This window comes from Amblyomma mixtum, chromosome 3, assembly GCF_055824585.1.
Source record: "Amblyomma mixtum isolate Tamu chromosome 3, ASM5582458v1, whole genome shotgun sequence".
In the NCBI taxonomy this organism is placed as follows: Eukaryota; Metazoa; Arthropoda; class Arachnida; order Ixodida; family Ixodidae; genus Amblyomma; species Amblyomma mixtum.
Window position 1 is genome coordinate 198,302,037 of NC_143014.1, and position 22,529 is coordinate 198,324,565.

The following is a 22,529-nucleotide window of genomic DNA, read 5'->3' on the forward strand; positions in this document are numbered from 1 at the left end:
TGCGGCCATCTTGGCGCACTTCGGAGCCCGCTACGTCCTATTGCCACTCTACAGCACTGCAGACCTGCTTTCGCGGCCACCAGCATCTGGCCCCGCACCAGCCTCACTCTCGCCCATGCAGCATTCGTCAGAACACTGCCAGCCTCGGCAGCCCCTGGCCACCTCCCTGCCACTCCTGCCCAGCATCACCAGCATCACCAGCCCGGCTGTACCTCTCCACGACACACCAGGTAGGCTCAACATGAGCTTTGGCGCACGTCATGCTCCCACAACTGTCTTGTGCGTGTCTTTGGAGCTGCCTCCTTGTGCTTCATCGTGTCCGCCCGCAACTAGTATGTAAAATGATGCCCTTGCTATGAAGCTTCATTGCAATCGTTCCCACTGAGAGACAAATTCTGCCCAGTCCCCACCCCATCGCCCTTCACTGACATTGTCGCCACTGCATCCTGACAACACGGAACGCTCTGCAGCAGCATCCGTGTCGCAGCTTTCGGTATCCCTGTCTGCCTCATCACAACAACCATCAGCTCAACAGGCCTCTGCAGCGACGTCAAAGCCGTGGCCAGCTGATGTTAAAGAATGCTTGGCAAAGCCCATGCCTGCTAGCCACACCCCAAGCCCCTTCAAAGGTACACAATGCACGAAAAGTCACACGAAGCAGGATGAGAAGGCCAAACTGGTGACAGCAGTACCAAGCACGCTGATTGTCACCCGCCCACTTTGCCTGAAAAGGACCCTGAACCGAGACCAGTGCCTGTCCTCAAGCTAAACTAGGCCTGGGACCTTGGCCACGGCTGGATGCTGCCACCTCCGCTCCTCCATGCAAGATTCCCATTCTTGCGACCCGGGTTCGGTACCCGGGCGCCGCACTCTTCATGTAATGTCCCGAAAGGGGCCTTTGAGAATAAATAAATAAATAAATAAATAAATAAATAAATAAATAAATAAATAAATAAATAAATAAATAAATCTTCTCTCCAGCAGCTCTCTAATAAATGTGGCCCCACTTGCTTCTTGCTCCCCACTGGTGTTAGCATCTTCAAAGAAGCCTGACACCACAAGCTTGGCCTCCGCCAAACGCAAGTTCGACGGGAGACCACCGCACACAACCTCTTGTTCAGAGCAGATTTAGGTTCCGACCACGCTGCAGCTTCGTAAGCCGCCTAGGCTGACCAGGCCCGCGGACGTGCCCCCGGTTGCTGCCACAGTGCCGAGGCTGCTTCCGAGTGCTGCTACCTCGACGGCATCGTCCTTCATGAATGGCTGGCAGCGGTGGCAAGGGCGCCACTCCTGTGGCCGCCTGTCACATTCAAGCCAATCAGTCCACGGCTGGCTGTGAGCGTGTTTCATCAGCCCCATGCAGTCCACCACAGTCAATCCCCCTCCTCGCACCTCGCTGCGCCTCCTGTAGCTGCCCGCCTGGGTACCTGGCAGCTTGGCCCAGCAGCAGTTGGGCGAATCTCGTGACCCGCAACACACCTAGCTACCTCTGCTACGCCGTCCATCATGTGCCAGCCATTAATTGCTGCACCAGAACCACCAGCACTAGGTCCACATAGCAGGCCAACCCACAACCCTCACCTGTCACTACGTGTCACCCGATGCCCCATGAAAGCACGGCTGCCACGCCACAGCCAGGGTCTCCTGTGTGAGCCGCGCCTTCAGACTCCGAACGCCCTGCACGATTCTTTTGACAAACCGGCCAGCGATTTGTGACCCCTTTGTGCATCGCTGATGCACATACCTGCTTCAATTACTGACTAATCGTCTAGGGGGACGCCCTGTAACAACCCGCGCGGCCGGCAGGGGCAAAATGCCAAAGGGGACAAAATGTCGTTAGCGTGCGCTAGAGAATGGCCTGGGACCTTGGCCACGGCTGGATGCTGCCACCTCCACTCCTCTGCAATCTCCTCTCCAGCAGCTCTCTAATAAATGTGGCCCCAGTTGCCTCTTAGGCGACCTTCACATATTCATACCTCCTATTTAAACCCCACAATACACAGTCAGCATCAAACTTCTGCACAGTGCTCGAGTGACACACTACCCTGCAAACAAAGCAACCCCCTATTGCGGTTGCTAGGTTCTAGGGTCAACACCAACTAGAAAGTCGAGACATTTATCCACAAGCCAGGAAAATTATTAGCAGACGTCTAATTCTGCCATATATATACTCTGCAGTGCACTCCTCAAGTGTTCTAGAAAAGCCATATGCCGACACTGTGAACCTAAATGAGCACACTATGTTTCAAACGTGCTTACACATCCACGATACAAAAATGTACATTTTAGAATACGACCAATAGCCAGACAAAGAGTTGCAGTCTAAAAACACATAACGATTCAGATTAGTAGTGCGAACAAAACAAGCCTCACAAGCTCTCTTTGCACATTGCCCTCCAGTTCACATGATGAATGTGATTTCACAAATGCAAGGATATCACAGAAGGCACCCTTGTGGGGAATTTCCTGATTCCTCTCAATTGTTCGCACTTGGTCTAGAGTCTTGATTTGAGGTGACAGTCCTCCATGGACACAAAGCACCTGTTCATCAATTATCTGAAAGGAAAGTTATAAATTTTGCACATTAGACAATCGTCCCAATAAACAGCAACTCTGAAGCAGTTACTCCGCTTTTACTACAGAATTATCATGCATAACTAAAAACAAATGGTGCACTTACTGCAGCCACAGTCAGAAGGTCAAACACTTTACAGCAGTATTTCCAGGCATTTGCATTCCCATACTTTGTCTGGCACTCATCTACAACACAAAAACAAGAACAGGAGGAGGACTGGAGTTTAAAATTCATCCCTACTCAAGCTATCATAGACTAACCATTTTGTTATAATTTGTTCACAACAGCCGTCTACTACGAAACTTAATTCAGCATTAAAAGCTCAATGTGTCTGGAAAACCTCTTGTCAGCTTTTCTGAAAGATCTATTATGTTTTTGAGTAACACAAGGGCAGAAACCATACTTTTCTCATCTGTTCAAAGCCCGTAAAAATTCTATCTAAACAATAAATACAAAACACCTGTGTTTGGAATCATTTGTCATTTTCCAAAGGCCACCATTACACACCTGGCTTATATTTCAAAATAAATTGACTAGCATTTGCCTTCTAAAGCACTGTTATCATGGCTATGACCGTCACACTAGCACTCACACCAAAGAAGAAGACTCATATCCTTAGTGCAGAGGCCACCGGTGATGCAGGTGGCATAGCTACCAAGAAAATAAGGCAATTCAGAGAAGTATCAAACTGGTGCCAGAAAATGCACACTGCGGCCTAACGACAGAAATAAAACAGAAAATATGCCTTGTAGGCAAATAAATAAGACATTAGAAAACATTTCCCCTTGACACCCTCCTAAACAAGACATATGAACTACAGGCACCTTAGAGGGAATGTGAACAGAAATTCTGCCACTGAGATCATTAACCCAAATGGTAACATCCACCCAAGCACTGCTATACGGCTACAAAGAAAAGCTATACAGCTTTCTCAGAAACTTCGCAGTTTAAGAAAAATTTGTCCTGGTCCGGGGTTTGAACCCGAGACCATCGCTTCACCGGAGTAGTCACTCTACCAATAGACCTCTCCCCGATGTAAACAGTGTGAAGTCAAAAAGGTGTGCCCCGATGGGCAAAATCGTCGACTTTCGGTTCTGAACCGGTTTTTCTGGTGCTCAGCGCTCCCCCACTACTTTTGTACCCCGATTCGAAACGCCTCGCAGCCTTTCTTCTCCCGGTGTGAGCCCTCTCGGTACGGCGCATGTTTTGCCCATCGGGTCAGAAACACGTGCGCTGATGACGTAGGCCGGGAGAGGTCTATTGAGCTAACCGGGACGGCAAGCTTATGGTAGGGCGAGAGCGAGTTGACCAGTAACTCGAAGTAGGAACAGTGTTGGTCAAATGTTAAGGGGAATCCCCCAGGGTGGAGTAGCCGTATGGCTATACTTGGGTGGATGTCAATGAGTAATTACTCCCTCATTACAAATTCTACTCCACCTTGGGTTGGGGGATTCCCTTAACATTTGACCAACACTGTTCCTACTTACAGATACATGCTCTCTCGCCCTACCATAAGCTTGCCGTCCCGGTTAGCTCCGGTGAAGCGGTGGTTCTGGGTTCGAACCCCGGACCAGGACAAATTCTTCTTTAACTGCGAAGTTTCTGAGAAAGCTGTGCAGCTTTCCTTTGTAGCCGTATGGCTGCGCTTGGGTGGATGTCAATGAGTAATTACATTTGACCAAATGGTAGCTGTGGCATTGAGTGAGCAAAACAACATTGCTTTGAATGTGATGTCAACACTACCGGGCTCGTCTTTGCCCATCGCCAGCCATCACCAGCACAAGCCACACGAAGGGCCACACATGACATGCTCTTGTTTCTTTGTCTAGTGCATTTCATTCACCTGCCTCCTGTCTGCGCCTGAAGATACACACAGCCTGTCTCTCGTGGTTTTTTACTTTGATGTGTCAAGCAGCTGGCACACCGCAGGAGAATGGAAAGGCACTGTTCCACGCAATAGTGAAAATAGCATCGCTGGACAGACATGGCGTGCTGGGGAAACTTCAATCGAGCTCTGCCAGCTCATTTATCTTTGTTGCTGCTGCCCGTGGGTTCAATGTCACATCCATCGGCTTGCAGCCCGAAGTGCATGGGGTGTTCACCACTGCTTACTCGCCAAATATAATATCAATGCAGCCATCTGCTCAAAAATAACTGGAATAATGAATGCCTACCAGGGTAATCATATTGTAGGAGTGCAATTTCGGTACTTATATAATTTTTTTTTCTAATATTTTTACTCGGTATCCCTTTAAATTTCAAGGATGCAGCTGACAACCGCGTTCTGGTGAAAATTTGGGTGACCACCTGCATGACACAAGGTGAACTTGAGTCACTCAACCTTACAGCTCTTTAGAAACTGAGAGAAAAGAAGTAATCTGCAACTGAACACACACCATAAAATCCATAAACTTGGGTGATCTGTCGACTTTCGTGGTTCCCTCGCAGAAGTGTAATCCGGTCAGGCCACCTGTTGAAATGCAAGCACGACTACTTTAAACACAATAATGTAAAGCATATAACATGAGCTTAAAGCAGGTCACAGGTTACAAGATCTCTTAGCATATCAGTAAAATGAGCATTTCACATTCATCATGTGCCCTATCAGTACTTATCCACCTGCTGCACTCACAGACTTTGCACTGCAGCATCAAACAAATGTGCAGGCATGGCAAAGTCTGCAAATTCGTTAAAAACTATACAATACAGTGTGTCCAAGCAAAAAAAGGCCACTTCGCCCAATTCAGCAATTCTATGCTCCGTTTAAACTCCCATCGCACTTTCGCAGAAATCTGGCTTACGTGAATGCGCCTGTTCCCAATCATGCTTTAAAGGTCTCACTAACTACTACAGCATGCACGACCTTTTGGTCCCTGCTGCTCAACTCCCTACCAAAGTTTTGTGCACACAACTCTCATTTCTGGTAGCAGAAGCTCCGAGCCACACTTTGGAGCGATTCTTTCTGGGACCTTCACTTTCAGCAGCAGAACTAGATGAAAAAGAATTAGTGGAAAGGCACATTCCCTGAAATATTTCATTTGTCACGAGGTCATCAAGTGCATAAACAATGGAGGATTGCAGAGCAGCATTGAGCGGTTTCCTAAAGCAACAGTCCAACAGCCAGTTTTCAGTGAACCATGAATGCTTCTTGGTTAGCCCTGTCAACGAGAACAGTGCTCTCCCTATAATAGACCCTGCCACAACTGTTGGCCTTCTAATGCCCTGTGCCACGTATTCATGGTTTCCCGCGGACTTGCAAGTGAAAATCCATGCACAGTTTTGACACCGGTTACAACAATTGAAATAAATCTGGCAGGTGGCAATTTCAATACAGAAACCACTAGTCACTTAGCAACAGCTCTGTGAAGCAGCAACTACTGCCCCCATTTGATGAGAAGCAGCCAATTAGCCACACGTGGCATTTCATCTTCCTAAAATTATAAGAAAAATGAAAAGTTTTACCATTCCAAATATTTATACAGTCGAACCCGGATATATCAAATTCAAAGGGGATCACAAAATAGTTTAATATACTATCAATAATTCAATATATAAAAAAGAGGCAATAAAAAAGCTATAAGCTTATCCGTAATCTAGAAACAAGAATACATTACACCCACACTAGTGATGCACTCCTTGCAGCAATGTGCCACCCACCAGCGTGCTGGCAGCACACCGCTCACCAGGTGTTGCTGACCCTAACCTGCTTTGCATCGAAGCCGCAGCAGACGATGCTCCAAAAGAGCCACTGCATATCATAAGAGGTCTAATCTTGTAACCAAAACACTATCCAGAGAATAACTGCTCATTAATATTAAGGTACATTTGCTGTCTGTCTGCAAAGCCTTCGGGGGGCCACTGTTGTGCTCTCCGATTTGATTGGCCTCACTGCACGACAGCGATGTAGTATGGAAATTGAGCAAACGACACCAAAGGCCTCCCTGAAGCACACCCGATGTTCACCTCATCACATGGCTTCACAGTGCTAGCGCTGTCAGCACAGTACTAAGACCCTCACTCACTGCTTTCGGCACTGCCTGTCTGGCCACTGGATCATGAGCAAACTGCCCACCACAGCAGGTGGCAGTTCAATTAATGATTGGTCGCGAGAGGTTGCTCGGGAAGAGCAACCTGGGCCTCACAAGCCCTGCCACCGCAGGGTAGTGGCGCACTGCTTAAGCACTGCATCACTGCACCAGGAGTGGTATGAGGACTCCCAGCTATCTATGAATGCAAAGTACACAATGACCAATTCCACATACATGGACATTAACCCATTAATGCTAATGCGCAATACCCTTAAGGCGGAGCTTAAAGGGGCTGAGAAAGGGGGTCTCAACAAAGATGCGATATGCCTAGGATTCTTAGCACCTTCTGCTGAGTCACAGGTCTGACCACCGCCTTGGTCAGTTGCTCTGCAGCCGCTGGGGACTGAGGGCCGAGGGTTAATTGGTTTGTTCATAGAAGGTTGCGGCCAAGTACTACACTAGGGTAGCGAAATCCTGTTCTGGTAAGGAAGTGCTTTGTCGGTTCTCACCGAGATCAAGCCGCACTCCAGGCCTGGTTATGCAATTCCATCAACACGCAAATTTTTTTTTTTAAACACGGTGGAGAATTGCGTGGCACCAGGATTCGAACCCCGGTCCTCTTGCACATGAGGCAGATGCTCTACCTCTACGCCATCGCTGCCCTACAGGGTTAATTGGAGAGACATGGGAGAGGCCTTTGCCTAGCAGTGGGGGTAGTCAGGCTGATGATGATGATGCCTAGGATGCTAAAGGACACAGCGTCACAAGTATCCTCCTGCAAAAACTTTTTTGATGCGTTTTGTGGTAGCTGAGTTAACTGTAGTCAAAATCAAATTTCCGCGTCTTCGCGCCTTACCCTCACCTCTCATCATTTTTTGCACACTGAAATGTCGGTTCGCCGGATCCACACACTCAGCCCCTCCATTAGCTGCTGACGTGCGTGGGGATTCCCCAGGGGGTGGAGCCAACGCCCCCTAAACTGGTTTGGTGTTGATGGAGCTGGCACCGCAAACCAATGATAGCAGTCTGCTCCTGACGTAACGAGCACTACATGATGTGATGCACACGGATTCAGGCGGAAGCTCTGCACCGCTAGTCGCCACAAGGCATGGAAGTGGGAATTCTTAAAATTGCATTGTAAATTATCGGCTCACTTTTGAGGTCTTGTACGCGGCATGAACACTCGGTGGCCTGTACTCTACATAACACAAGCATTTTATAGCCAATCTCAAACACCCTTTCAGGGACCCTTTAATGTCCGATCTCGCCAAACTTTATCTGAAGCTTGCTCAAAGGGATAGTCAACAAAAAATCTGCTGCAGAGATTTTTGGTCCAAGCGATAGCTCTGGCGCAGAGAGTGATAAAACCACACTCGTTTGAAACAGAAGTGAGCAGAAAGTAGTTATTCTAACTAATATTTCTCAAACTGCCGCACCAAGCATCCGCCTGCCAAAGCTCTCACATTAAGGAATGCGACGCCAACGGGTCGCCAGCATGGACCACACGAAAGTTAACACAATGGCCGTGCTTTTCCTTCATTGTACAGTTCATTTCATTCAGCTTCCTCATGTCCACGCTTCATTGTTCTCTGTCTGCATCTCATGATTATATACTTTGGGTGACTACATGCCTGATTCATTCAGAATTAACTGGAAATCCCCATCATCTGCAGTAACGGTGAACCAAAAAAGCAACATGTCGCAGAGATGGTACTGGTAGTGCCATCTCGTGCCTGTAAGAGGAGCGAGCGGGCAGGGATTCCTGAACTGCGCACTGCCAAACCAGCTTGCCTACGGTGCTGCTGAGGGTAGGCATCATTTTACGCCCCACCAACTCACAGGCAGGTGGTCCCGGAGTGCAGCCTGGTGGCCACTCACAATACACCCAAAACACAGCCATCCGCTCAAAAATAAGCAGAATGATAACTATATAATCCCGTTATACTTAGTGGTGTTTTTTTAGTCCCAATATAATCTATGGATACTTGGGGCAATTGTACCTTACGAATGAAAATCTGGCGCATTCTCAGTATTTCCACATTTTTATTCAGTATCCCTTTGTCCTTGAAAACCGAGCCTTGAACCAAAACCGAAGTGAAAAATGAAGTGCTAGAACACCTAATTTGCATTTGGCCTAGCCATGTTATTTATAAATAGTCCATCACATTTTACAGCGTTAGCTCGCTTACTCGCATTACTCAAGGTCGCGTCAGTATGAAACATGGTCATTCAAGTAGGACCAGTGGGTAGTACCACTGGTACACAGATTGTGCACCACATAATTGGCGTAGAATGTTCTGAGTGGTATCAAATGATTCAGCTTGTTACCGAGCATAAGATTACTAGCCGAATCAAAGTGTTGCATATTATAGAAATTCGCACCGACGAACTTTGGTTACTCAAACCGTGACTTAATGAAAATTCAAACGTCCATTAGGGCTAAACTAATTGACGTAGAACATTCCAAGTGGTGTCAAACGATTTGCCTTCTTACGCTGTATACGTAGGCATCAAAGAAGTAGATATCCGGATATAACGAAAAATTTGTACCGGATATAGCGAAGATGACTAATGACCAATATTTGTTCGATATTGCTAACGCTCGATACTCGTACGCCACCCGAGCGTTTTGCTCTTTTCTTATTATTAACCAGCAGATTTGTACAGCTACACCAGAACTCGAGCACAGTATGTCTCTAGCACGTCAGGTGGACACACTATCTCTGCACCATCGGTGAACTGATGATGCCCTCCATGGGCTGGTGAAGACTAAAGCAGAATGTTCTCAGTACATTCCACAAATGGGGATACAAAATCTTGGCTTATTTGCGGCTCAGAAAGCATCATCCACAGAAGAGCGAGCAGGAACATAGGGCTGAAGTAATGTGGTTTACTGTCAACAGGTCTCCACAATAATCAAGGGTTTTTATGTGCATTTCCAATATGAACATATCACAAAATCACTTCAACGAAATATTCTGATGTCCGCATGCTTCCCATTCTCCAAAGGTAGGTTTTACTAGGTGAAGTTTGTTGTTGACTACGTTATGCCATCATCTAGAGTGCAGTTTCCCTCTCAGTTTACCGGGCCGCCGCGATGGCTCAGTGGTTATGGTTTGGTTTGGTTTATTGGGGTTTAACGTCCCAAAGCGACTCAGGCTATGAGAGACGCCGTAGTGGAGGGCTCCGGAAATTTCGACCACCTGGGGTTCTTTAACGTGCACTGACATCGCACAGTACACGGGCCTCTAGAATTTCTCCCCCAAAGAAATTCAACCGCCGCGGCCGGGATCGAACCCGCGTCTTTCAGGTCAGTAGCCGAGCACCATAACCACTGCCGCCGCGGTGGCAGTGGTTATGGTGCTCGGCTACTGACCTGAAAGACGCGGGTTCGATCCCGGCCGCGGCGGTTGAATTTCTTTGGGGGAGAAATTCTAGAGGCCCGTGTACTGTGCGATGTCAGTGCACGTTAAAGAACCCCAGGTGGTCGAAATTTCCGGAGCCCTCCACTACGGCGTCTCTCATACCCCGAGTTGCTTTGGGACGTTAAACCCCATAAACCAAACCAAACCTCTCAGTTGACTGCCTGTTAACCTGATGCAATCTTAGAGCACAAACAACACTAAATTTTAATTGCATGTTTTCTCCTTTGTATTTACCTACGAGTGCTAAATAATTTATAATAAAATTTAATCTCTTACCTGCTTCAGTTTCGGTTTCAGCAGCCGAGTGATGGCTATGACGTCAAATGTCAGTATAGATCACATGAGGCATGAAGAAAACTGCAATATAATTGCCAGCTCTTCACTCGCTGTGATTCCTGCTCTTGAGACAGGTAGGCTTTAGTTTGTAGGGATTTAAACGATGTAGCAGCAATTATATCAGTTTTTTTTTTCATGCCTCAACGTGACCTATTCCGACCTTTTGGCATCATAACCAGCGGTCAGCTGTTGAAACCAAAACAGGTGAGGGAATATATTAAATTATAAGTGGTAGTTGACGAATACAACATGGTGATCTATATACACTAATAACTTATGCATAAGTACAAAGAAGAAAACACGCAACCAAAAATTAGGTGTTTATACACCTTTAAGAGGGTATGTCTCTACTTTCTTGATTTTACCGCTGCAAGCTCGTGCAGCCCATACATTGACTGCCTCAAGCTGCTTATTTCAATGCAACTACAGCCACTGCAGAATCTAATTATATATCCTTGCGTTGTGTCTTATTATGCTGTGCAAAACTGTTATTGAAGGTTCAAATGCAGTTCTAGAGTGAAGCACTGTGAATGCACTTTTGGAATACAGTAGAACTCCTTTACATTAAAGTAGCTCGGACCAGCAAAAATATTTACAATATCAGTTGTTGGTGACAGCACGGCTCTGACTATGTTCTCTGGCTGCTTACTAAGCACAAAGTGTCGGTTTATAGAAGAAACAGTAAGAAATAGCTTACTTCCTGCTCTTATCGTCCCTTTATGCGGTAATTATTTATTTTCAGTTATCACATGTTATCACATTTTCGACTTTGTTTACATCTTGAAGATGTACTGCATTTATATGAATACAACATGGCTTCAAAAATAAAGCGAGTTTGATTCTATGTGCAAACCAAAGCTTTGCATGATCATAGCGTCGTATTCTGTGGCCTCAGGGTCATTTAAGAGGAAGTAGTTAGGAAACGCATGCGACAAAACCGCTTACGCAGTGCCGCCGTGCCTCCGCTTCTTGCCGCTACTTCCCCATGCTTCGTGTTGCCGTGCTATGAACGCACGCCTTTTTCTTCGTTCTTCTCTTTCCTACTGCTCACTGCACTTTTACTGGCTTTCCTTTCTCAGCGACCTGCGCCGCCTTCTTTTTACCTGCACTGTCAGATTTACTATTCCGTGCGCAGCGCGCGCTTTGCCTCACAGATTCAAGGGCTTCAAAAAGTTGGTTTCTCTCTGCGGCTCCTGAGCTTTGTGTTGAAGCCACCTCAGAGAGCACAGTTTTATTGTGTTCAGCATTTATTTGCCTAGTGATCCTAGACTTCACGCTTGCCGCGATGTTATCATTCTGAGGAAGGTACATAGCCACGCCCAGACGCTCTCTACTATAGCAGTTTCCTCGAAAAAAATCTTTTCTATAACCGAAAAACAAATGTAGTGTCGTCTATGGAAGGCGAAATGGGACCACAGCTTCACTTTACTATATCCGAGTTTTCACTAAAACAGTTTACCATAGCGGGGTTCTATTGTGCGTGAAAATAATGCGGTTTTTGGTTAGCTCCCAAATCATTTTGTCCAAAATCACATGAAAAGCATAACATTTTGCAGTAAAACTGAAGGACACCACAGTAGTCTTACTGCTTTCTCAGTTCTCTTGAACTACTACACTTCCCAACAAAATGCCATTTTGAAGGAGTCTATATAAAACCTGTGTACACCTTAATTTCCCATTAGTGTAAGACTTTTACCGCAAAATGTGCTCTTGTAACGTTTGTGAAAATGTGTCAGAAAGATATTTCACAACCTTGGAAAGCTGGGACATAGATGTAGTGGACCAGGTATTCCAGTAATACCAAATAATGCATCCAGCATGTCCAGTATCTGGCATAAGCTTTCAAAACTAAGCAGCACCATCCTGATCACTCCTGGATTTATTACTGATAATTGCTCTAAGAAGGCACCGTGTGACAACACAGTAGCAGCAGTATTTTGGTAATGGCCATACTTTAAGGATGTATATGCATGTAAGTGCAGTTCCACTGTCAAATGGAGGTTCGCAACACCAATGCTGTTAAGCTAGAAGCCTACAGCGCCAGTAGCTTATTTCCCCCTACCGTGTCCGTCGCCTTGTTGGGGTAGCAAGGGGCCGACAACCGTTTCCAATTGAAAAGAGATCAGCTCTCAGGTAGGTGGGGGTCAGTAAGGTGGGCGACTTCTGAAAACCCCGACTGTCTAGCCAAGCAGTGGACTTTACTCGCGCCTCTCGAGTCGGGCTCTGGCGAGCACTGGGCTCCCCCCCCTTGTATGTACAGTGCCACTGCAGCAGTATTGGTTAAGTTGGGCGAGAGCAGATTTAATAAAGCTCCGCCCAATTATCGCAGGTATTAAAACCCGCTGCAAACAAAGAGAAAAGGAGCGCGCAGTCTCAGTCTCGGCCGCTTTTAGACTGCCTTTCTTTTAACCGCCTTTTTCTCCAGTTGCCTTTATTTTTGTTTCCGTCTTCAATAAATAAGTTTTGTCTATCAAGGAGTTTGGAGTGGCTGCCCCAACCGGCAACGTGTCACCGGACGAGTGGAGAAGACGTGAAGTGCTCAGCATTCGATCATACCAACTGGCCATTCCGACTTTTTGGAGGCAGTACCTTCCTGAAGATCGACGGGGCAACATCCTGGTGAGAAACCCTGCGGACCAAGGTCCAAATGAGGTGACATCTTTGTGAGAGGCCTCGGAGTCAAGACTCCACGACAGCGCCAAAAGGCAGCGAAGCGAGACCGACGGAGCGAAGCGCTGCGACTTTGGCAGCACCTGCGATTGCAGACTTCGTCTGCCGGGAGGAAGTGATGGGCCGGCTGTGAGCTCTGGATTCCGGACACACTTTTGAACCCCAGGACGCGACCTGCTGCTGCCACGGATCAAGTGCCATGATCGGTGCCCGACAACAGAGTGAGTTTCCCCATTCTCACTTCACTTGCCTCGGGAGGGGTTGAGCAGCAAGGTTAGAGTAAACCAAGGCACAATGGCTACGGTCAGTTGGCAAAGTGGGTATGGCTATGGGTATCGGTATGGCCATGAGCGAGCCCAAATGTCAGAGGCCGAGCGAGCCAGAGAAAAAAAGAAACGACGCGCATATTCGAGACCTCAGGCGTCAGTTAGCGATAGCTGAAGAGAATCTCCAGCAGGAGAGAAAGAGAATTGAGGAGGAGGAGCGCTCACGGAGAGCGGCTAGTGCACTGCCGGAGATGGCACAGTTGCCGTCGTACCGTATCGTAAGGGACGCAGATCAAACGCTGATCGGGGCAGTGAATAAAGATGATAGGGGCAGCGGCATTCAGTCGGTTCCTTTCGAGAACAGTCAGGAGGAACCCCGGGTTCCTACAGACAGTGCAGCTATAGTCAGCGTCGAGGAACCACACGTTGTGCAGTCAACCACGAATGTTCACACAGACCAGCAGTTCTTAATTCCCAATGTGGAGGTGAGCTCCACGGATGTGACTGCGAAAAATTCGACCTGTGATCAGACTGTGCACGTCGAGTGCTGCGAGGCAGCCGAGCGTGTCATTAGCGATTGCTAATGGCACTGATGAGAGCGACGACATGAAATGCTTTGCCGACCAGGTTGCCCAGTGCAACCGTTTGTTGCCATCTGAAGCGCCAGTATGCCAGACAAGAGTTGGTGAAAGTGACGCCCGTGTTCAAACACCATGCACAGCACTCACAGCGGTGGTGGAGAAGCCGGCAGCACAGCTGGGTAGGCGAGGCTGTTCCGAGCTAGAAAACTAAGACTCGTGCAGCGCCACGAGAAGCTTCGGTATAGATGAGTGTAATCTGAGCAGTGGCGACGGCGAACTTGCCCAATGCCCTCAGAGGAATGAAGTTAGACTGCCGCTGATAGGGGCAAACCGTGAAACACGCTGCGATCTCCTTGCGGGTCTGCCCAACAGGTGGACCACAATCCTAGAGGTCGCTGATGACGAGATGGCTGAGCTGGCAATGCCACAAGAGGCTGTCTAGGTACGAGCACCCAGAGCCTTACGCGGAGGCTTGTGCCCCGTATGCGCACACGGTCGGCGGCTCCACTGCGGTAGGAGCTGAGCGATACAACCGGGGAGCAGCACGAATGCGAGAATTGTGCACGCTGCAGCCCGTAATGTTCACTTTCATGCAAACAGGCGACGTGTTCGGTCCTGGTGGATGGCAACAAACACCTAATGGCCACAGCCTTAACCCACTCTGTCACTGCCAGGTTGCGGTACGCGCCAAAATTCCTTGTGGCTCGAGCACACGATGGGGCAGAGGGTGAGAGTGGGGGAACGTGAACATCTTACACCTAGGAGACTCTGAAACTGACTGGACAGAGCCACGCTGGGGCTGATTTTGCCTTGTGTGAGCTGTTCTTGTGCTGACATATAATCCGTGTCTGACGAAGAGCGCAGTATTATAATGTCTGTTTTGCCCACGTTGGGATCATGTTGCGATGTATGTGCAACTTCATGAAAACGGTGCAGACATATGTTTTCTTCGTTCCGTAGTTATTGCAGTGTTGTCGCATGTACTATGATTTTTCTGATTTCTTCACCAGAGGGTTCCATTTTTTGTCTGCCTCCAAATTCATGAAATGTGCAAGCTAAGGATTGTGCTTGTATATGGATACCTGAAGGTTTCTTCTTGAACATGCTCTTTTTGCAGTTATTAGTAGGACGCTGAAGCGCTCCTTTTTGTATGTTGTTGGTACAACGCCCAGTTGACGGTCGGGTCCCGTGTGCTGTTGTGTTTTTATGTTGTTCACGGCCGGGTCTTTTGTGCTTTTGCGCGCTTTTGTATGTTGTGTGTACGGCCATAGCTAATTTCCCCCTACCGTGTCCGTCGGAAGTCTGGAGGGGTTAGGAATGGTGACAGCGCGTCGCGCGCTTCGCACGCTGTCCAAGGCCGCGGGGATTGAGGACCAAGACTGAACAGCCTTGTTGGGGTCGCAAGGGGCCGGCAACCGTTTCCTATTGAAAAGAGATTAGCTCTCAAGTGGGTGGGGGTCAGTAAGGTCGGCGACTTCTGAAAACCCCGACTGTCTAGCTAAGCAGTGGACTTTACTGGCGCCTCTCGAGTCGGGCTCTGGTGAGCACTGGGCTCCCCCCCCTTGTATGTACAGTGCCACTGCAGCAGTATTGGTTAAGTTGGGCGAGAGCAGATTTAATAAAGCTCCGCCCAATTATCGCAGGTATTAAAACCCGCTGCAAACAAAGAGAAAAGGAGCACGCCGAGTCTCAGTCTTGGCCGCTTTTAGACAGCCTTTCTTTTAACCACCTTTTTCTCCAATTGCCTTTATTTTTGTTCCAGTCTTCAATAAACAAGTTTTGTCTATCAAGGAGTTTGAAGTGGCTGCCCCAACCGGCAACGTGTCGCTGGACGAGTGGAGAAGACGTGAAGTGCCCAGCATTCGGTCATACCAACTGGCCATTCCAACTTTTGCGGAGGAGAAAACTAATGCCACACTGCATGTTGAAACTAAATCAATGGAATTCTGGCCATTACCCAAGAAAAAGAAACACCTAAGGGCACAAGTTTTGCATCCGACAGACAGCTCACTGTGCTGCAGCAGTGTAGTGTAGGTGTCAACAGCTGCCCTCATCCCTCATTCTGCTACAACAGCATGCAGCGAGTAGTTCACCACAGGTGGTGGAAGTGCATCAAACTTTTGGCTACTATACCAAAATGTGGTATGCTCCTGGGAAATATGACATTTTAAATTTCCTTTCAATGTAACACCTTTCTATTTCAATACTAGATAAAAATGCTACACCCAAAGAGGAAACACTTATGAACACCCTGGAATGTAGACTCATCTGGTGAGAGAATAAAAATGTTGTCCCTTGCATCGTTTCTATTATGTTTGTTGCTGTTGATAGTGGCGGTTTATTAATAAAAAAAAAGTTATTTTAAGGGCAGAACAGTGTGTGCCCGCAACAGAAAAACCTAAAAGCACTGTGCTTCTTTCCATAAAATAGCAAGCAAGGAAAATAGTGGCAAACCTCACTAAGAACAAACAGTGTGCCACCAATGATGAAAGATGCATTGAAACACTCACTTCGCCTTGAGAGTCAGCAGACGAGTGAAGGTCTCCAAACTATAGTAGCCTCGGTCAACAAAGTCGCCCTAGTGGAAAATATACAGTGAATAAATCTTTTGCCAATTCTGTTAGTACATTTCTGCTATACACAATTGAAACTGAGATAAAAAAACAAAGCCATACCAAAAAGATGTAGTTTGTCTCGGGAACTTGCCCGCCTGTTCGGAACAACTCTTCAAGGTCGTAAAACTGAAAATAAATCACAAAGAGCCATACATATGGATGCTTGCTGCTCAAATCAGGACTGTCAACAACACTTGGGGCCACAAATGCTGGGAATTCAAAGTGAACCACAACATACTCTTATCACACATGCAAGCTGAATTTTCCATAACCTAAATAAACTCTGCCTACCTCCTGAACTGGTTAGCATCAAAAAGAATTAAAAATAAAAAGATGCACCACAAAACTTTTGAGCATACCTGTCCATGAATGTCTCCACAAACAGTGACGGGTGTGGAGACAGGTTGGATGTTGCACTCTTCCAGGAGCAGGCGGCACACAATGCCACACAGTTTCTGGCAGAACAGAATGTTACATCAAGCATTCAATGTACAGAAATGACAAACACCACCACAAATTTCACAAAAACAAATACCCAGGCTAGAGAGTCAACACATGATGTAAGAGGAGGGGTTCATAATTTAAGCTCACCATGTGCCTAGATTCTGGAATGCTTAATGCCATCCAGACCTGGCACATTTTAAAGAGCATAGGATGCTTAGAAGCAGTGCTCATTCCAATACTGTGCAATATACCAACGAAATGCAGCTTTCACAAGCTGTACGACAGCTGCCTTTGTAAGGGAAAATGAACATAAAGGATGACATGTATGAACGCCTAAAACGCACTTAAGGTGGTCAAAATTCGAAGATAACAGATGATATATCAAGCCCTGTAATGGCATGGAAATGTGGTGAAATGCCCATCAACATACCTGCCCAGCAAATTCCAACTGAGATTTCGACACACAGATGTGTATTAACAAACTATGTATACGTTCAAATGCTTTTTGATTACTACTGAATACTCTTGAAGCACTGTGCCAGAGGCAAACATTTTGTCAAACGCCCGTACTGTTAACCTGTAAGCTGAAAGGCTACACGCAGAAACGTAACCTACTACTGCTGCACAGGTGGCACTTCTGTTTTAAAGCATGACTACGTCGAAAATACTCGAAAATTACGGCTACGGCTGTCTCCGCGACAAAGGACACGACGTTACATCAGTGGCCTCCTCTTTACGCAAAGGCATAAGTTTCTATTTACATCTATCCCAGCCATTCAAGCATTTACACTATCGAAAGAAATCAATGCTTAGCAGTCGCAACTCGTGTTCCTGACCTTAGTTGCTTACACCATGAGAACGACATGTGCAAACGTGCTTATACGCCTAAAATCATGCGCGATCTGCTTAAAACTCACATAACAGTTGGAGACAACACGGCAGATCTGCGACAATTTCCAAAGCCCGACAGAACTTCAGTCACTACTAAGCAAGGTTTCTCAGGGTAGTCAGGCTGTCATTCCAAGCTGACGCGTCGCCAGTCATACAAGCAATCCTGACCGCACGCTAGGGTCTAATATGGAGTCGTCGATTGCACTACTCAACATACTTTCCCATAAACGTTAGTAACAGCAGTTAAAAACGTTTTCACACCCACCGGTATCTATCCACCCACCCAACCAGTGCACGCATCAATTCCCGGGCAAAACTAGGTCCCATTCACGACGCTCCATGAAGAGATAACAACGCTGTCAGGAGCACACCAGCTTTCCTGCAAGGTTATGCCCACCTTTAGATCGTTTTCTGGCAAATACTTGCATTCTTTGGCAATATCTATCCATTTATCTACATCAAGCATCGCTTAAACAGTTTCAACTGTCACAGCACTCACTCATTTACCACAGCAAGAACGACGAAAACCATATAAAGTAACCCCGCACCATTTTGCTGGCGTTAAAAACTTCACTTTTGTAAAATATATGCATAACTGTAAATTACTATAACATTAAATTAAATGTTTTAATTTATTTTCCTTATTATTGATTGTGATATAACCACTCTAACAATTCGAAAAGCTGAGTGCAGCCGCGCAGCAAACGGTACCGCGCAGTGGAAAAGTAACGAGACGAAAATGGCGTCGTTGCAGACGCTGTTACCTGCTCCAACACAATCTGTATTTGATCGTGCAGATGAAGACCGTGCGCGGAAACATGCCGCTCCATCGACGCACCTTGCACTCACTACGCGGTCTGCACCACCTTATGGTATGCGGAGGGGCTGGGTTCCCAGAAGTCTCGAAGACTTCGGGGATGGCGGCGCTTTTCCTGAGATACATGTCGCGCAGTATCCTATGGACATGGGCAAAAAGAAAGAGAAAACTACTTCCAATGCGCTTCCAGTACAGATAGACGCCCAGGGCAAGATTAAGTACGATGTTATTGTGCGGCAAGGACAGTCGAAAGACAAGGTGATCTACCACCGTTATCAAGACATGCTGCCTTCGGAAATCACTACCGATGACCCCACGCTGCAGAAACCAGATGATGAAGAAATCGAAAAGACTACTGAAGACACACGGCTAGCCTTAGAAAAGCTCACCCAGTCTAAGATATCAGCAGCAATGCCAGTGCGGGCAGCCGAGAAAACAGCCCCAGCTCAATACATTCGCTACACACCGTCGCAGCAAGGCATGTCTTTCAATTCAGGTGCCAAGCAGCGCATTATTCGCATGGTCGAGGTGCAGAAGGATCCCATGGAGCCACCGAGGTTCAAGATCAACAAGAAGATCCCCCGGGGCCCCCCGTCTCCTCCTGCACCCGTGATGCATTCGCCGACACGCAAGGTGACAGTCAAAGAGCAGCAGGAGTGGCGCATACCACCGTGCATTTCAAACTGGAAGAACGCCAAGGGGTACACTGTGCCCCTGGACAAGCGGCTGGCCGCCGACGGCCGTGGCTTGCAGCAAGTACACATCAACGAGAACTTCGCCAAGCTGGCCGAGGCCCTGTACATCGCCGACAGGAAGGCTCGCGAGGCGGTCGAGATGCGAGCCCAGCTCGAGAAGAAGCTGGCCCAGAAGGAGAAGGAAAAGAAGGAGGAGCACTTGCGCCAGCTAGCGCAGAGAGCCCGTGAAGAGCGCGCCGGCATCCGAACGCAGGCCGCCGCAGCCGCCGCGGACGAGGACGTGCGCGAAAGGGACCAGATGCGTTACGAGAGACACAAGGACCGTCAGCGTGAGCGCAACATCGCCCGCGCCGCTCCGGACAAGCGCTCCAAGCTGGAGAAGCAACGCGAGCGTGACATCAGCGAGCAGATCGCGCTGGGCATGCCTGGGGCCCGCCCCGCCGAGGTCCAGTTTGACCAGCGGCTCTTCAACCAGAGCAAAGGGCTGAGTAGTGGCTTTGGCCACGATGATGCCTACGATGTGTACGATAAGCCATGGCGCAGTGCACAGCCAGGCGTCTATCGGCCGAAGAATCAGGACAAAGAAGTATACGGAGAGGACCTGGAAAAGCTCATGAAAACCTCACGCTTTGTGCCCGACAAGGAGTTCTCTGGCACAGATCGTACCTCTCGGCGTGATGGCCCTGTGCAGTTTGAACGTCTTGAGGAAGAAGATCCATTTGGCCTGGACAAGTTCTTGACAGAAGCTAAGAAAGCCAGCAAACGGCCCACTGAAGACCAGGACCACCACAGGGAGAAAGGAAAAAGACGCAAAGATTAGCTGTGTGTGAGATTGTACTGTACATAGGCATGGAATGGTTAACGAACACCAGGTGGCTTACTGTCCTGATAAGATTAGCCTTCATGTTGTAAAGGTTGGTCTTACTAGCCATAAAAGGCCAGTCATGATCGGAGTACATGGTCAGTGGCATAGTTCTGTAACTGCAGGCACTATGCATTCAGGCACTGTTCAGCTGACACATTAGTGTATACATGCCATTAAGCTTGGTCACCATGCTGCTGGCAGCCATGTTACACATTGTTGTCGTGAGGTTTGTTGCACAATACCCTCTGCACTTGGTAGGTCTCTCATCACTATGTTGATGTGCATTGCTGGACATGTTACTTGGCAGAGTAACTGGGTAGATGCTACGTGTCATGTATTGACATTCAGTCTGCCTGCCATGTATTGACATTCATTTTTATGATGTCTGAAGACCAGGACCACCACACGGACAGAGAAAAAAGACGCAAAGATTAGGTGTGTGTGAGATTGTACTGTGCAGAGTGCTGCGAACTGTGCCTAGACATGGAGTGGTTAACAAAAATCAGGTGGCCTACTGTCCTGGTAAGATCAGCCTTCATATTGTAAAGGTTGATCTTACTAGCCATAAAAGGCCAGTCATGATGAGAGTGCATGGTCAATGGCATAGTTTTGTAACTGCAGGCACTGCGCATTCAGGCACTGTTCAGCTGACACATTAGTGTATACATGCCATTAAGCTTGGTCACCATGCTGCTGGCAGCCATGTTACACATTGTGGTCATGAGGTTTGTTGCACCATGCCCTCTACACTTGGTAGGTCTCTCTCATCACTATGTTAATGTGCATTGCTGGATATGTTACTTGGCAGAGGAACTGGGTAGATACTACCTGTCATGTATTGACATTCAATACTACCTGTCATGTATTGACATTCATTTTTATGATGTCTTGTTTGCTACTGTTTTTTTTTGTCAATTTTTCATGCATGAAAAAAATGTCCATTCGTCATACCTGTGTGAATAAAAAAAGAGAAAAACAGTCTTTTGTATCCTTTTGTAATGAAGCAATAATTTTCGTTCTGAGTTTAGGTGACGACAGACAGCTTTATGGTTTGTTATATATGTTGCCCTTACGATGGCTGCATATGTGAAAACAAATGCAAGAATGTGCAGTCATGTGGTGGTGCAGAACAGATTCAAATGTGTTTAAAAGTGATGCTTTGAAATGCTATAGCCTGATTGATATCCAGGAGACTGAAGCAGTAGCATAATAATGTGACTTGCGCTACGGCATGTCACGTACTGCTGCTCAGATCATGCTTCATTATGTTTCACTAGCTTCTGCAACTAGTGCAAGCATAATTCTGCAATAAGAACTTGTGAGCTGGTGTGATTTTTCCTTTGGATCCTTATTTAGCCCACCTAGGGTCATTGCCTGAGGATACCGTGGTATGTGGTCACTGTTGTGATGTTTTCATTGTTTTGTTCAGTTCAAGAAAGGCAGTGTTCTTTTTTTTTTTAAGTGTTAGTGTCTTTTACCAAGTCAGTTGCGCATTTCTGCGTATGTACAGTATATTCACCAGCATGTTATAATGGCATCATGGTGCAGTCATTCCATGGTTGCACCAAGATCTTTCATCACTTCATGTGACTGTTGTAAGGGCCACCTGATTTTCTGTACAACTTGGCTCGGGCAACAGTAGCTGGTGGAATGTAAAACTGCGAGCTGCCATATGAATTGCCTGTGTGATAACAGTTGTGGCAGTTCCAGGGTGCTGTGTGATGCCAGCGCGCGCAAGAACCAGGTGGTCTTAATCCGGAGCCCTCCACTAAGGCGTTCTTCATACCCAGCAAACCGAAAACCTCTCAGAGACATCTAGCTAGACGTCTCCGAGAGGTTTTCGGTTTGCTGGGTAGGTCAATGTGTTGCTTTGGGACATTTAACCCCACAATTTCTGATTTTTTTTTTCTGAGAAACTTCAACAGTTGAAAACTTCATCCTGGCCCAGGCCTCTAACTCTGGTCTTCCGCCTCTCCGGGGCAGTCATACTACCGACTAAGCTGACCAGGACATCTAGCAGACAGCAGGGCAAGGCCAACTTGATTAACTCAAAGAGGAAACAGTGTTGGTCCAGTGTTTTATTACGCCCTTAATTCAATGTAGTAAAATTGGAGAATTTGAGTTGTTGTACAGCAGTTGAAAGAATTATGTACTGCTGTTTCTCAAGTGTACCAAGATGATTCTGCAGAAGCATTTGCATTAACTTCTAATATTGTCACATGGTTGTGAGTGCAGGTAAAGCATGACGGACTTGAAAAGCAATCTGTGTATTAATCAAACTTGTGCCCTAAAGCCAAAGGGAGCTACATGGTTGAAAGGCT

General features: G+C 47.2%; 2 protein-coding genes across 2 annotated transcripts in view; one reads left to right on the forward strand and one right to left on the reverse strand.

Moving 5' to 3' along the window:
• The window catches only part of PpV (Protein phosphatase V), a 32,094-nt gene extending 13,726 nt beyond the window's left edge, over positions 1–18,368 (reverse strand). The window contains exons 1-7 of the mRNA XM_089582426.1: positions 18,229–18,368; positions 16,856–16,951; positions 16,557–16,622; positions 16,392–16,459; positions 4,972–5,045; positions 2,681–2,760; positions 2,437–2,556 (exon numbers count right to left, since the gene is read on the reverse strand). Of these exons, the coding sequence (XP_089438552.1) occupies positions 2,437–2,556; positions 2,681–2,760; positions 4,972–5,045; positions 16,392–16,459; positions 16,557–16,622; positions 16,856–16,951; positions 18,229–18,297 (573 nt within the window). The 5' untranslated portion in view covers positions 18,298–18,368. The remainder of the gene's footprint in view (positions 1–2,436; positions 2,557–2,680; positions 2,761–4,971; positions 5,046–16,391; positions 16,460–16,556; positions 16,623–16,855; positions 16,952–18,228) is intronic.
• A 169-nt stretch (positions 18,369–18,537) lies between these two features.
• On the forward strand, positions 18,538–21,186 carry Bx42 (Puff-specific protein Bx42). The gene has a single exon (XM_089582427.1). The coding sequence runs from the start codon at positions 18,571–18,573 to the stop codon at positions 20,161–20,163; it is 1,593 nt and encodes a 530-aa protein (XP_089438553.1). The 5' UTR covers positions 18,538–18,570; the 3' UTR covers positions 20,164–21,186.
• Positions 21,187–22,529: the final 1,343 nt, after the last annotated feature.